General features: G+C 43.9%; 1 protein-coding gene and 1 long non-coding RNA gene across 4 annotated transcripts; one reads left to right on the top strand and one right to left on the bottom strand.

Moving 5' to 3' along the window:
* The first annotated feature begins 2,509 nt into the window (after positions 1-2,509).
* On the top strand, positions 2,510-6,257 carry LOC119364363. 2 transcript variants are annotated; one of them, XR_005174864.1, is made up of 4 exons: positions 2,510-3,479; positions 4,985-5,131; positions 5,223-5,990; positions 6,087-6,257. It is a non-coding gene; the product is annotated as an uncharacterized LOC119364363 (long non-coding RNA). The 2 variants fall into 2 exon arrangements; XR_005174863.1 differs by having other exon boundaries at positions 4,985-5,990.
* Positions 6,258-6,275: 18 nt separating this feature from the next.
* LOC119364362 lies at positions 6,276-14,532 on the bottom strand. 2 transcript variants are annotated; one of them, XM_037629828.1, is made up of 7 exons: positions 11,557-11,966; positions 11,195-11,321; positions 10,515-10,708; positions 9,527-10,209; positions 7,898-8,686; positions 7,251-7,636; positions 6,276-7,095 (listed from the first exon to the last, which is right to left on the bottom strand). In XM_037629828.1, the coding sequence occupies exons 5-6, from the start codon at positions 8,542-8,544 to the stop codon at positions 7,273-7,275; spliced, it is 1,011 nt and encodes a 336-aa protein (XP_037485725.1). In that variant the 5' UTR covers positions 8,545-8,686; positions 9,527-10,209; positions 10,515-10,708; positions 11,195-11,321; positions 11,557-11,966; the 3' UTR covers positions 6,276-7,095; positions 7,251-7,272. The 2 variants fall into 2 exon arrangements, 1 of the variants encoding a protein (XP_037485725.1); XR_005174861.1 differs by lacking the exons at positions 6,276-7,095; positions 7,251-7,636 and having other exon boundaries at positions 8,544-8,686; positions 11,557-14,532.
* Between the last annotated feature and the right edge of the window lie 237 nt (positions 14,533-14,769).

Raw genomic sequence — 14,769 nt, 5'->3', positions numbered from 1 at the left:
TACTCATGTATACATGTGTCATATGTGCAAAAACATAGGGAAGTAAAAATGGATGACATATACATATACAACATGTACACCATGTCTCTTTTGGTAGCCACATTTCAGATTAAGCAACGCCGAGGACGGCTTTGTTTTCAAGAAGGGGAGGATGATGAGGACATGACTACCTTGGATAAGACCAAAAATATTGCATATATGCATATTTGTCAAGTGATTTCTAGTACAAACTATTCAATAATCTATTTATGTTATCCAGAACAAAAATACTTCCCACACTTTTGTGTTTTGTCTAATTACAGGTGTATGGGACATTTGTATAATCCACATATGAAGATAAGGCAAAAGGAGAAGTTTGTGTTCTGTTCAAAAAGTCCTCTCATGTCACTTTTGGGCCAAGAAAAGATAGAGTCCAAGTTTCTCACGTTTTGGATTCAGATTTGGACTGCACAGACATACCTGACTCAAAATGCCAACAACTTTTTCATACGGACTCTAAATTGGGTGATTATTTTTTCGTTGGAAAGTAGATTTCGTGCTCTTTCCAACCCAGTTGGATTCACCTTCAAATTCGTCCGGAGCATTGAGATATCGATGAAACAATCTGACGCTGCAGCAGAATCCGAGTCAAACAACAAGTCCAAAGGTGTTGTATCACCTCCACTTGGGCCCATGAGCCTTGTACGACCTAGGGTTGGTTTTAGGCTGCCTTGGAACGTTCTCCCACCTCCTTGGCCGCCACCCTTTGCTCCTATATAAGTAGATCCATCTAGTAGCTTTTTCCTTAGGATTTGTTTAGTTAAAAGTTAGCCATTGCAACTTCGTGTACTTCGTTTGTGTCCAATGACCAGACCAAGACCGCTTACGGACCCCCACCTTTATCAATACTTCATATATACTCACAATATTCAGATTGCTTTTATCATATTCTTGCTTGTTCTTCGATTGCTTGCAGGAATAGACCTTCGTGGTTAGGTTGATTGTGCTCCGGCGTGGTCAATAACCTCTTGGAGTTGGTTTAGCGATTGTTAAGGCGCAACGTCGTGCACGTTTGTAGTCGGATCGTCAAAGTCATATTCACCAAATCGATAGTTATCATCTCATCGAAAGATCGGGACACCCCCGCCTATAGGAAGTGGTATCAGAGAGGACTTTTTGAACAGAACCCAAACTTCTCCTTTTGCCTTATCTTCATATGTGGATTGTACAAATGTCCCATACACCTGTAATTAGACAAAACACAAAAGTGTGTGAAGTATTTTTGTTCTGGATAACATAAATAGATTATTGAATAGTTTGTACTAGAAATCACCTGACAAATATGCATGTATGCAATATTTTTGGTCTTATCCAAGGTAGTCATGTCCTCATCAGAAACTGAAAGGGGTCATGGGGGCAGAGTGGTCCACAAGCTAATCCCAGTGGAAAGATTAGGGGCACGTGGCTACGTTAGGGCAAATTAAAATTTTAACCGCGCAACCAAAAACATACTGCTGGAGATAGACCGTGGATCGGTTTTTACCACTACACGCGCAGTCACTGCAATGAGAGTAGAGTTGGTGATGCGTGTAGCCGATCAACCGAGCCGCCAAATCCTCACGCAACCGATCTCCTGGCGAACAGTTCCATGTGGATCCCTCGAATAGCTCCTTGCGTTTCTCTCGAACGGTTCGTCCAAGCACCGCAAATACGATGCCTCCAAGGTCTGGTCGCAAGGCATAGGGGCAACGGGAGTGGCGGCGGTTGTGGTAGGGAGAAAAATATCAAACATAAATGGTGCACCCCACTCCCCTTTATATACACCTCCGACGTGGGCTCAACACTTGGCCCACTAGGAGTCCACACCAATTTTCGCTCGGATCCAATCCGAATGGGCTCCTGCCTAGTGTGCAACCTTTTTTCAAACTGTGTTGCTCACGAGTTAGCTAGTATGGTTAGGGTTTGTGGACGAAGAATCCTCCCCTGTTTATTACAGGTTGGTTTTTGAATTATGTGTCCTTGTTTTTTTTTTTGAACTTAAATGATGTATCCTAGTTTGCCCTGTTCCTAATGCAGTGCATATAGATTTTTTGAGAAGTCAACTTTGTAAATTTTGATCAAGTTTATAGAGAAAACTATTTATATCTACAATACCAAAAATATTAAAACAAAACTACATCTTATGATGAATCTAATGACATATATTTGGCATTCTACATGTAAATGTTTTCCTCCACAAACTTGGTCAAAGTTTGTGTGGTTTGAGTTTTTTAAAAATCTATATGCATTACATTATGGAATGGGGGAAGTGTGAAATAAAGCTAAGCCATGATGACATTTCCTAAAAGAACCTAAGAATTTATTTATTTTGCTTTCGTCTTCTTTCACTTTCATTTTTTCTCCTCTTATTTTTTTGCACTGCACATGCTCCAATGCAATGTTTTGCATGGGGCAAAAGATAGAAAAAACTGGCAGGAGAAATTCTGAGGCATTCAAATCATAGAGTAATCAGAAACCTTGTTTGCAGCAGTAAGCAAAATAACAGTACATTGTGGCCTTGATTGTCATCCTGTATATAGTTACATACAATTATGCATCTCTTGTCAGGTGGCTACACAATAACATTAGTATCTGTAAAACTTGTTACATTCAAGATACATAAAAAAAAAGGAGACCCATACGAACTAGCCCCTACGACAATCTCCACTACTATTAAACAATCCAACAAGAACTTTTTTAAGTGCACCCCGCAATTACCCCCAGCACACCGGACGACTCATTCACCACCGCACGATTAGACCCACAAATCTGAATCTAACAGCCATCATTGATCTAATACCTCTACGGTGTGCATGTAGCAATTTCCGTTGGCTGACCGTGCTTCACCTGCAGGGAATATTCCACCTACGCGTGTGATGTCCCTACAATCACGCAAATGTAATCGCTAACTTCTCCGTGATTGCATCTCTTCTAGCCCCTGCCTCCCCGCACCTATCGCCACCGCCCCTCGCTAAAATAAAACCCACACGCCCGACGGCCGACGACGCACGACCCTCCTCCCTCGAGCAGCAGCAACGGAGCGGCGCGTAGGGGCTCAACCTATGTCGACGGGCGGCGTGGTCCCTCTCCTCCATCGAGTAGCGGCAGCGGCACGGGACGCAGCGGGCTCGGCCTTCGTCGGTGGCGGCAGGGTCCCTTTCCTCCCTCGACCATCGGCGGCGGCACCGAATGCAACAGGCGGCCAGGGAGACGGCGCTGCGTGCAAGGCGCGGCAACGAAGCTGAGGGAGCCGGCCCTTGTGGCACGGGGGCGCGACGGTTCCATGGCGGCTGTGGGGTGGAGGGCGCGTGCGTGAAGGCGGCACATTCCTTTGGCTTTCGGCATGCCGCGGCATTGACTTCCCTGCTGTCGTCGTGCTCCCTGATGCCAGCTCCTCCTTCCTCCCGCCGCTGGACATGCACAACACCATCCCATGCCCTCTGTCCGCTGGCCAGAGAAAGGTTAGTAGTTTCATTCTTTTCTTCCTTGAAGCCGAGAGAAGATTACTAAATTATCTCGCCCACTATACCATACGGTGGAATGAGCTGGGATTCTTGTGTTGGCGCATAAGCATTATTTTTGTTGATTCATGCCTCAGATCTAGCATAAATAGGATAATCCAAAAAAACCTGACCACCAAGTGTTTGTGTTTATGCTCACAAAGCTTTGCATTCTCTCTTTTGATTGTCTGAACATTCCAATCGAGGAGAAATCTATTAATGCCCTGAGTTCATCGATTCCATGCAGCTATAAAGTTGAATGAATCAACCAAAAAGTTATGGCTCAGAGCCCTAGACAAACAAAAAGTTATGCAGGGAAATCACCTAAATTAACAGCAGCCTGGTTGTTCAGATGGGGTGGGCGGCCTTGATCCCTTGCAAACACGCATCTCGTAGATGGCCAAGAGCGGGGAAGGTAAGGAAATGCATGTTTACGCTTTAGAATGCATGCTTTCCAGGATAGAAATGGACTCTACAGCAATACCAGTGATACATGCTGAAAATTTCTGACAATATAGAAACCCAGGAAGCAACAAACTACACTGCAAAATTTAAGAATAGGTGCAAGACAAGGAATAATTGATCCAGTGTGAAAAAGAAATAGTCAATGATACTGTTCTCACGTGGATATGTAAATTCTATCCATTTTTTTTGTTCACACGCAAAAAAGTATATTATCAGTGTTAGGAAAATGTAATGGGTGCATGGGAAACAATAATTTCTACTTCCAACATGTTAGTTACAGCACAAGCAATTGTTGCATTATGAAAAACAAAATGTATGGTATATGAAGCAAATAAATATTCATAACAACACGATTGTATGCTGGAAAGAGCAACTTGCAAGACTAAACAGATTCCTTATAATTACAAGGAGAATAACGAGGCTAGTCTAAGCTGTTAGGAATGCATACAGAAGAGGCATAATCTGCAATTTCACTTTGACAACAAGGATATAACTAAATGTTGTGCTCCAGAAAAACAGTCAGAAAAGGACAAGAATTTATACCATTGCCAATAGGTATATGGAAGTTGGATGTGCACAGATTTGGTGAACACGACCTCAATCTGCACGGATCCGGTAACGCTGACCTCAATCTGCACGAATCCGGCTTTGACAAGTTGGATCTATGGAAGGGACGATCATGGCAACGACGCCATCGCTACAGATCGACACACATGAACACATGATGCGGGATAGGGTATCCATCTGTTGTATCTAGATATCAGAACACTTCCTTGACTGAATGTGAAAGTGTTAGGACAACAAATGCATCATTCTTCAGTCTTTTAGTTCTGAGATTTTAGTTATATATCAGTCTTCAGACCCTCTTGTTTTATTTTTTTTCTCTTTGTCAATTAGTGTTTTTAGTCATATTTCCTAAAAAAAAAATCTGTCCTTACTGTATTATTTCTTCAGTCTATTTGGTTTTTTTCAACGATATGATCTTATTCCATAAATTGTAGGCATCAGTGAGAAATATGGATGATGCACGCGAACGGATTGGCACTCCCATCTCCACTGCACTGAAGGAGATCAAGCCCATTTCCATCAGCATCAACTAGAACCTCCCCTCGACCTGCATCCTTGCCTTTCTTTTGTATCTCCCCAAGGTAAGTTGGCATGCTCCATGTTCGTGCATAAGGACGGTGAGATGGATATGGGTTTGGTATTACTGTTGTTGATGAACTGCTCATTTGCCAGACTGTCAAACCAGATGAGCCTGAAAGGAACCAAGAGAAATGACTATTCATTTGGCTTTGGTATTACTATTGTTGATGAACTGCTCATTTGCCAGACTGTCAAACCAGATGAGCCTGAAAGGAACTAAGAGAAATGACTATTCATTTACCAATCTTGCCATTCTCTGTATTGTCAATTTGCCAATTCGACTGATGCTTGAATGTATTAGTAGACAAAATGACATGTTTGTTGATCAGCTATGATATGTGTTTCCATTGGCTACTTGCCGCTTTCTAAGGGGCAGATTTTAGCTTGACAAGATTTGTGCAAAAACATAGCAGTGCTCTTGATCTGATGGAAACTCAGAGTAGGGTGTTCCAAACTAGATTGATACACGTAAGAATTTTTGACTGATTTTTATGCTCAGAGCTACATACATGCTCGCAGCGCTTCACCTATCCTAGAACTTTCATTTCAATTTTTGTGTCGCTACAATTTGTCCATTAATCGATATTCTAGCTCCATTAATTGGTATTCTAGCTGAAAGTTTCAAAGTTGTCAATTGTTTTTGAAACTCGGTTCACAGAGTGGCTGGTCCTTTTTTGGGACATATTTGTTGTGTCTTTTCCCCATTTTGTCTTGTATTTTGTCATACACAGTTCAATTAGCTAATTGTTATTATGCCATAGGTAAATTGTGCAACCTATTGCCGCTCTGCCATGGGTCACATGGTCGTCCTTCATACACCGCTTTACTAGGACTAACGCTGAAGTACAGATGATGGTGTATGTAAGTTTTCATTATTTCCTCAGTTTTTGTTTTTCCACAGTTTTCTAACTGGGGTCCTCACACATTTTTTGTGTGTGTACATTACGGGCCACCTAGAAAATTTCAAAAGAAGTTGCCTCTTGTTTGGACACCCCGAAGCACGGGCTGGCAAGACTAAGATTGGGCAAAGAGAGCTTCAGGAGGACCGTTTATGACACCTCACTCGACGGTTTATTCTTCAAGCAAGGATGGAAGAAGTTCCTCACGAGACATGACATGAGATTAGCACTGCTATAATAATTACATTTAAGACTGTTGCCAACAATGAGTTGGAGATTATAGTCATCCTTTTATGTCCTTTGAGAAGATCATGTTGGACAAGTTCCAGGCTTTCATGAGTTATTTAGTCATTTCTCAGCGTTTTTTAAACCATGGAGGAGAACTGCATGTGAACTTCATAGATACGAGAAGAAAAGAATAAAGGCATGTAAAAAGTTCAATTCATTTCCTGTTTATTTTGTTTCCTCTTTCTCTATGTACTGGTTTTTGAACTGTGGTTTGTGAATCGGATGTATATATTCATGTTTTAGTGTGTTTGTTCACTTATTTGCAATCGGTATGTAGTCTATATTAATATATTCAAAAACATATTATATTAATGAATGAAGGAAATATTTTTATAATTATCATATATGATTATAATATTAGTCGAGACGTGCGTTGCACGTGCATACTTACTAGTTTATTTATTAAGAAAAACTAAAACCAGGCACACACCCTGTGGAACACAAGGCTCGGACGATGGTGAAAGGCTGGGCGCGCAGCCGGTAGCGCATCACTAGCCAACTGGTCGACGCCTAGTTCCCACATTCAAGATACACGAACTACGAGTTGCCCAAATTTCTATGTTCTATTTCGTTGACAGAACATTTCACAGAAATTTATTCGCCGAACAACGGAACTTGATGGAATGGTTGTAGTCTTGCACAGGTTTACCCGCGGCGAAATTTAGGGCGAACAGAGAAAACACCAGGCCTCAGCTCCTCAAATCGGTACCCATTTTCAATAAGGAAGCCCCTGACTGCAGCAGGCAGTGAAGCATGTCCTTTGCTGTGCCTGCCAATCCCTGTAAGATGCAAAACGATAAGATCTCACTAAATCTGGTGTTGCTTACACAAGGTACGGCTACAAAAGAGTAGTGATGCCCTCATGTGGCAGTGATTGCGGTAACAAGAAGTTTTGAGTAATTAACAAATAAGTTAATAGAGGGTAATATATTACCTGTGATCACCTCTAAGACAGACTATCTTGGGCGAAGAAACACCACCACTTTCTCCGCTGCAACCTCATTTGGGACAGCAATTGTGGGTTCAGACTTATCTAATTCATCAGTTGAAGTTGGATTATTCCCTGGTGGCTGGAACTCTAACATGTGAAGATGCCTCTCCAATGCAGTCACAGCCTCTGATGCATGTAGACCATGCATGTCTGTCTTCCAAATGTTATTGTTGCTGTTCCTGAGATGAAATATTTCTTCAGCTGCCTTATTATTTAACTTTTCAGCAGCCAACCGCTCTTCTTGAGCTCTGAGGGAGAGTTCCTTGGCAGCAGCATGGTCACCTCTGAAGAATGCATTGCTGGCAGCCTGAGAATGTTTTGTGGCAGCCCTATGACCAAAAGGAAACACAATGGGTCAGTTTCACACGAAAAGACTCAACGTCAGGAGTGCGGCACATTCAAGGGGTCAAAGTTAGCTAATCTTGTCTCTCAGATTCTGACCATCATGCTGATGCAAGATATGAGTTACAGAAGTATGTTGCTACGAAAGTTTGCATTTATTCGACCTACATTTGTCTGGGTTTGCATGAATGCAGCCTACTCTGATATGCATAAGCTAGTGAAACCCATAACAAGGATTTGCAATATACCTCATCATCTTCAATGCATCTTTCCGGTGGTTTAAGTAATCATCATCAAACTCTTCTAATTCAGGCTCCTGGGGTATAGAGATTAAATTCATTTGCGGTGGCAACAGTTGTGATTCATTTGAATGTTTATTCTCTGCTATAGCGTTTCCTGACACTGAACCATGTGCTTTATTCATCTCAAAAGGAGGTTGACCAGTTGTTCTACCCTCCCTTGGCAGAAAGTCAGGAGCGACCATGGATTTCAGCAAAACAGATGCCTGGCCAACATCATTATCCACGCCAGCCAATATGTCCTCAATTAAATTACTGTCGGCCCAACTATGAGCATCCTTCAGGAGCTTAATTTTGTTACCAGATGCAGAGTTTACACCAAAATTTGTCCTCACCGTGTGATCAGTCAAATGCCTGTTTCCGTTTTTATTACCAACAACTGCAAATTCAACAGGGGGGCAAATCACTGATGCAAAAGGCTTTGCCTTTGGCATACTATTATTTCCTATAGCTGAGCTGCTGGCAGAACCGGAGCCTCTAGAACCCGAGAGAGCAGGAAATGAGTTGACATCAACATCATCCCCTCCATCAGCTGTGCCACGCAACCTGCGATCGAAAGCAGCCCACCCCGAATTGGGGATCTTCGGCCTATACATGTTTACAGTTGACAGCCTTCTTGTGAATGACCTTATTTTAGTTTAAATGGATAAGACCCCAACGCTTGCCGAAAGGACGGTGGGTAGTGGGTCCCCTTTGTTTTACTTCCTTCAACCAATCAAGAAATCCACCAATTTCCACCTAAAACGTGGGCAAAGATGTCAACTCACTTCATCTAATACAACCATATAATAAAACATTCAAAAGTGGCAAATCTTGGAACACAAACATATCACTAACAGTAATAAATAAGTTCAAGAATAACACGGTCCATGCCATTTTTACATTTTCATAACAAGGTTTTGTTGAACCTGATATGTTCTCGCATTAAACCTTATTAGTACCAATGAGTCTTTCCATTAGTTACAGAAAAAAGTTACAATAGAAATGATTGGACCTTTGACTTGAATGTCCGACAGTAAGCCCTGTGATTTTATAAGTTCCAAATAGACCTATGATTATGCACGTTTGCTTGTACTGACTGTTTAAGGCACAAATTGTCACACTGCACAATTACAAACCAATGTCCTGTTTAAAATAAGCCTTGAGGTTATTTTCTTTGTCACAGTTGTTACTAATGATTGTTTCCACCACTTTATTGATTAACAATTGCTGGAAGCAATCATCAAGTCATAAATGAAACAATGATTCGTGCCCATACTCTTTATGATGCCTTCCAAGTCGTTCTTCATCAATTGAGAGCTATCCTCTTTCACAACATTCACTACGAGTAGCGCCGGAGACAAATATTAAGCTACTATGCACTTCTTTTTTACTGAATCCACTTTTCTGACAGTCCAACAATCTTTTGGCTTCCCCCAAATACTAAGCCCTCGCAAATTTAACAGCGAACCAATAGAAATTTGCACAGATTTGATAGCACAGGGAATCCACCACGCAAGCTCCAGCCGCACACAGCTTAAAGCTTTCCCCGTGGTCTCTGCTCGCTATTCAGATAGACCGGTAGGCGCACGTACGTACCTCTGCAGAAGGGTGTTATTTGGGGGCGTTGACCCACAGCTCGCGGAACCACGGCGTGGAGGGGGCCGGTGAGAAGGGCAGACCGGAGGGGCGGGGGGAGACGCTGCTCTTCGCTTCACAAGTCCGGGCTGCAGCGTTCCTTCCGAAATCCATAAAAAGCGGCGGCGGCGGCGGGCGGAGGATTCCGGAGAGCGAACTCGGGGGAATCTTCTTTTTTTCTCTTGTTCTTCTGTCCGCGAGGTCGCGAAGGGGAACAAACTCGTGGTGAAGGTCGTTATTATATAGGGTAGTTGACGTGAGGTGTCCTCTTTCCGATTCGGACGGTGGAGGTAAAAAGCGCGTGCCATAGCAAGGAAATTTCGTGCTGGACTCGGTGCGCGTTTCCGTTCCCGGCAAGTAGTTGACTCCTCAAACGCGGTTGGGCCTGGGTCTTCTGGGCCGTGACGGGCTGGGAATGCAGCGTGTATGCAGTCTTCTTTTTTTTCCCATTAGCCACCTGATGATTATGTCCCCCTCAAAGAAAAAAAAACCTAATGATGAGCAGAAAAAGTGTTGCATTGTCAAAGAGAATGGGTGCAGTAGACCTGACCCCACACGTCATCTGCACTACTGTACCGTGCACTACTACAGAGGATCTTCACCCGGTGCAGTACACATGCAAAATCTTCATCAATCTTGTTTTCCTGAATTAGAAGAAAGCACTGAGAAGGTGCGTGGTGCGGGTCTTACGGACTGGCTCAATCAAATTAAAAAAAGCGAAAAAGAAAAGAAAAAGGAAAGGCATAACGAGATTTATGAGGTCCTAAGAACACAACTGAAAAGGAAGAACTGTACAGCGACCCAAAGTTGAGAACAAATTTTGGTGTAAACTCTGAAAAGGAAGAACTGTACGCAACTGATGATGCAAGCGAGTCAGGGGGCAAGCGTGAATCTTTCACCAATTTTATGCATGAAAATATCAACACAAGCAGGGAGGCGAGCTACTGACCCAGATATCTTCGATCAACACCAAGCGAGCCGAACGAGAGCTCTCACCCTCACTCCTGCTACTTGTGTTGTTTCATCGGCCTGTCTGACGCTGTTAACAGACCTCCAATCAGATTTCCCCAAAAAGATAACATTGCTGAAATTCCTAATGCCAGTGAGTCAGCAACTGTCACCAAGACTTCCAGAGTAGTGAACCTGTCATCAAGGAGTTAAGTTTATTAGTTCCAACTTCTTTCAGGAGTCGCATTGAGCTCCTTTCCTTAATCAATTAGTCCCGATTCTTGTTCTTAAGGCAAGAGTTGCGCCAGACAGCCAGAAAGGCCATGCTGATACAGCTCTATGAAGAAAACAATTCCATTGCCCTCTATGATCGCCATGATAGTTTTACCAGTTTACCAGAGGAAGAATTGTCAGAAGGGTAAATTGTAAGGTACACATGCAGGGTTTAGGTACAAGTATTAAGGCTAAGGTTATAGCAGCCCATATGAACAAGAATGCTTTCTTGCAAGTCGCGCCCAAAGCAAAACAAGCAATGCGTTTTCCTCTGGAGATAAAATTAATCAGCAGGCAACCATATTTTATAGTTCAGTGTCATAATAAAATATTAACAGATAACCAGATGTCAGAAACAGACAACAATGTTGTGATTGAAGGCATGAACAAAATGAGAAGTGGCTGAACCTTGGTTGGTACTTGGTAGAAAGCCAAAGAGAGTTCCAATGTAGATGGCACATGATATATTTGCTGCTTGCTTCAACTCCAAGATGCATGCTGTGGTCCGGAGCCATGTTACTTATTTGTCTCAACTCTGTCAATAGGATGAATTTGTTAGCATAAGCATAAGAAGAAATGGATACAAAGTTATCAAGTTCATCCACAGTTCAACCACGCCAGATGTCAGGAGACAAACGTGAATGCACAAAATTCAATCAAGTAACGCTTTCTCGGACATGTCTGGTAGCATGCTGTTACCTTTACAAAAGTGCTATTATAGTTCAAACGACCAAAATGTAATGGGCTTAGGTAATTTCGTATTTGCATACCTCAGAAAGATAAATACTATGGATGGGAAGAGCTAGCAAAGACAAGTTTGAGAAGAAAAACTCCAATTCAAGTTTCTGTAACCCTGTGACCAGATCAATTGCACTAATGTTGAAACTTGCAATCGAATGTTCTTTGCCTGCTCGTGTATCTTTGATTTGCTGATACAAACTTCCAACCATGTCGGAGATGAAAGAACTATCTTGGTGCTTAACATCACTGCCTATAAACAAGTGCCTGGCTACATCCTGCAGGTTTCTTCATATCCTTGGACTTCATCAATTTCCTGACATGCTCCACACCGTCCCATTTCTCATCAGCTGCATAGATATTTGACACGATGATATAGTTCCCAATGTCCCCAACCTCCATGGAGAACAAGTGATCAGCTGCGAGCTGGCCGATTCTGACCTCTCAGTGGACTTTGCATGCTCCTAGCAGAGAGCCCCATACATTTGCATTGGCCATGTGAGGGGGCATATCCAACGCAAAATTGTATGCGTCTTGGAGACGCCCGCCGCGGGCAAGAAGGTCAACCATGCATGTATAGTGCTCTGCTGTCGGTACAACTCTGTAAATATCTCTGGCGAACTTGAAAACCTTGATTCCTGCATCAACAAGCCCAGCATGACTGCAAGCTGACAGCAGAGCAGTTAGAGCTACATGGTCTGGCTTAATGTCAAGTGTAAGCATTTCAGAAAACAGCTCTACTGCCTCTTCTGCCATTCCATGCATTGCATAGCCTCCTATCATGGCAGTGAATGTGACAAGGTCCTTGTTAGGGCTAACTCGAAATAGGTTGTAGGCATTGGTTATGTTCCCGCACTTTGAATATGCATCAAGAAGTGCTCCTTCAAGATGGATGTCTTCTAGGGATGCTCTGAGCATGTAGCCATGACATTGTTTCACCAGTTGTACCGAACTCAAATGGATGCAAGCCAGGAGAATATTTGTAATGCCAACAGTATCGGGACACTGCAACTGATGAAACAGACTGAAAGCTTGATCACACATATTATTACGTGCATACAACTGGATCATGAGATTCCATGTCGTCCTATCTTTCTCAGACATTTGGTTGAAGATTTTCTCAGCTTGCTCTACACTGTTATTTTTCAGGTAGCAAGAGATCATAGTATTGCCTGTTACAATGTTCTGACCGGCTAGGTTTCTGAAAAGTACATCTGCATCCTGCGGGTGACCACACTTTGCATATGCATCGAGAATAGCATTTGCAACTGACATTTCCCCAATATAACCAACTCGCAAGGAATATCCATGAGCTTCCCGAACCCTCTTAGCACCACAGAAGGTACTCATGCGGATAAAATTTAAGATTGTGACTGGGTCACAACGACTTACCTTACGGCACATTTCACAGAAGAGTTTGGTGAACTCCCCAATATATTCTTTTCTGTTAGCACAGCCCGATAGAATTGCATTCCATGATACTGAATCCTTGTCCAAAATATCAGCGAAAGAATGAAGAGCATCATCAAATCTGCCACACTGGTTATAGAAACTAATAAGAGCATTCATTAAGGATGTTTCCTGACGAAGTACTGGATGCCGATAAATATAACCATGAACTGCCATCCCTCCTTTCACATCTCCTACTTGAGCACAAACAGTGAGCAGACTAATGAAAGAAACAGAATCAGGGGTCATTCCTGTCGACAGAAGCCTACGGAACAGGCCTAACACCCTAGAGTGGCACCCGTTTATCACATATCCAGCAATTATTGTGTTCCACGTAACAATATCTCTTGAATTCATACTTCTGAATATTGATTCCACAACCCTCATTTCACACACCTTGGAATAATGAGTCATCAGCGCATTACAAACAGATATGTCCATATATAAGCCAAACCGGAACACGAAAGCATGCACTTCTTTGCCATAGTTCCTCCCATACTCCATGAACGAGCATACAGGAAGAATATTAGCTACGGTTGAATAATTCGGAAGACATTCCTCTGAGATCATCTGACCAAATAGTACGAGTGCTTCTTCGAACAACCCATTCTCGGAGTATCCTGCGATGATCGAATTCCATGAAACAACATCCTTGCAATGAATTGAGGAAAAGGCTCTATGCACATCATCCGTGATTCCACCTGCACCACATTTTGCATACATGGACACCAATGCATTCCCACACAAAGTATCAGATTCCAACCCAGTCTTGACGACATAGCCATGGACACTCCTCCCAGCCGTTAAATCTCTCAGCTTTGCACATACCGGAATGACGACAGCCACCGTCACCGCAGTCGGCATGCTCTCATCTACACCACACGCAAGCATCAACCGGAACAAGGCAAATACGTCGTCAAAAAACCCAGCCCGGGAGGACCCAGTGATCAGGATGTTCCAACATACCGCGTCACGGCAGCCCATTTCATCAAACACTAGGCGGGCGTCCGTGAGAGCCCCACGCCTCCCGTACATGTCCATGATTGCCTTCGCCACCGCCACGCCAGCAGCGTTCCCGAGCCTGACAACAAACCCGTGGAGGCACCTCCCCAGGGCGCCGCCGTCGGGGAGCGCCGACGCCGACTTGATCGCCGCGGCGACCGCGAGCCTGTCGGGCCGGAGGCCCCGCCCAAGCATCCCGCGGACGAGGCAGACGGACCCGTAGTGATCCCCGCTCGCGGTGCGCGCCCTGAGCAGCGCACTGCACTGCCTGTGGTCCGGTGTAGGCATCGCACAGAACACATTGTGCGCGTCCCCGTCGCCGGTGTGGAAGAACCGGCTCCAGCCGAGAGCGGCATGGGCGACACGCGGGGAGGTCGTCGGCGAGCAGCATCCGGGTTTGGCCAGCCTTGTGAGGAGGAGCATAGCTCAGTGGAAGGTCCAGTGTGGAGAATGGCGTGCCGGCGTGGCCGCGTGGGCATGGGAGGCCTTGGAACGCTTGCCGCGCAGTACGTAGGTGGGCACGGCGCGGGCCGCAGCCGCGCGCTCTGGCAAAGGGAAAGAAACGATGGGGCCGAGACGGGACGGGCCTCGCGTTACGGAGCATCTCCGGTATGAAATAAGTCCATATTTCACCCTTAAATGTGGCCTGACGAACGAATACCCAGTGAACTTTAATTTGGTATTGGTACTCCCACCGTTCGGAAATACTTATCATCAAAATAAATAAAAAAGGATGCATCTAGATGTATTTTAGTTCTAGATACATCTTTTTTGTTCATTTTGATGACAAGTAT

This window comes from Triticum dicoccoides, chromosome 2B, assembly GCF_002162155.2.
Source record: "Triticum dicoccoides isolate Atlit2015 ecotype Zavitan chromosome 2B, WEW_v2.0, whole genome shotgun sequence".
NCBI classification, from domain to species: domain Eukaryota; kingdom Viridiplantae; phylum Streptophyta; class Magnoliopsida; order Poales; family Poaceae; genus Triticum; species Triticum dicoccoides.
The sequence above is the reverse complement of the archived record's forward strand: the minus strand, read 5'-3'. Positions and strand labels throughout refer to the sequence as shown.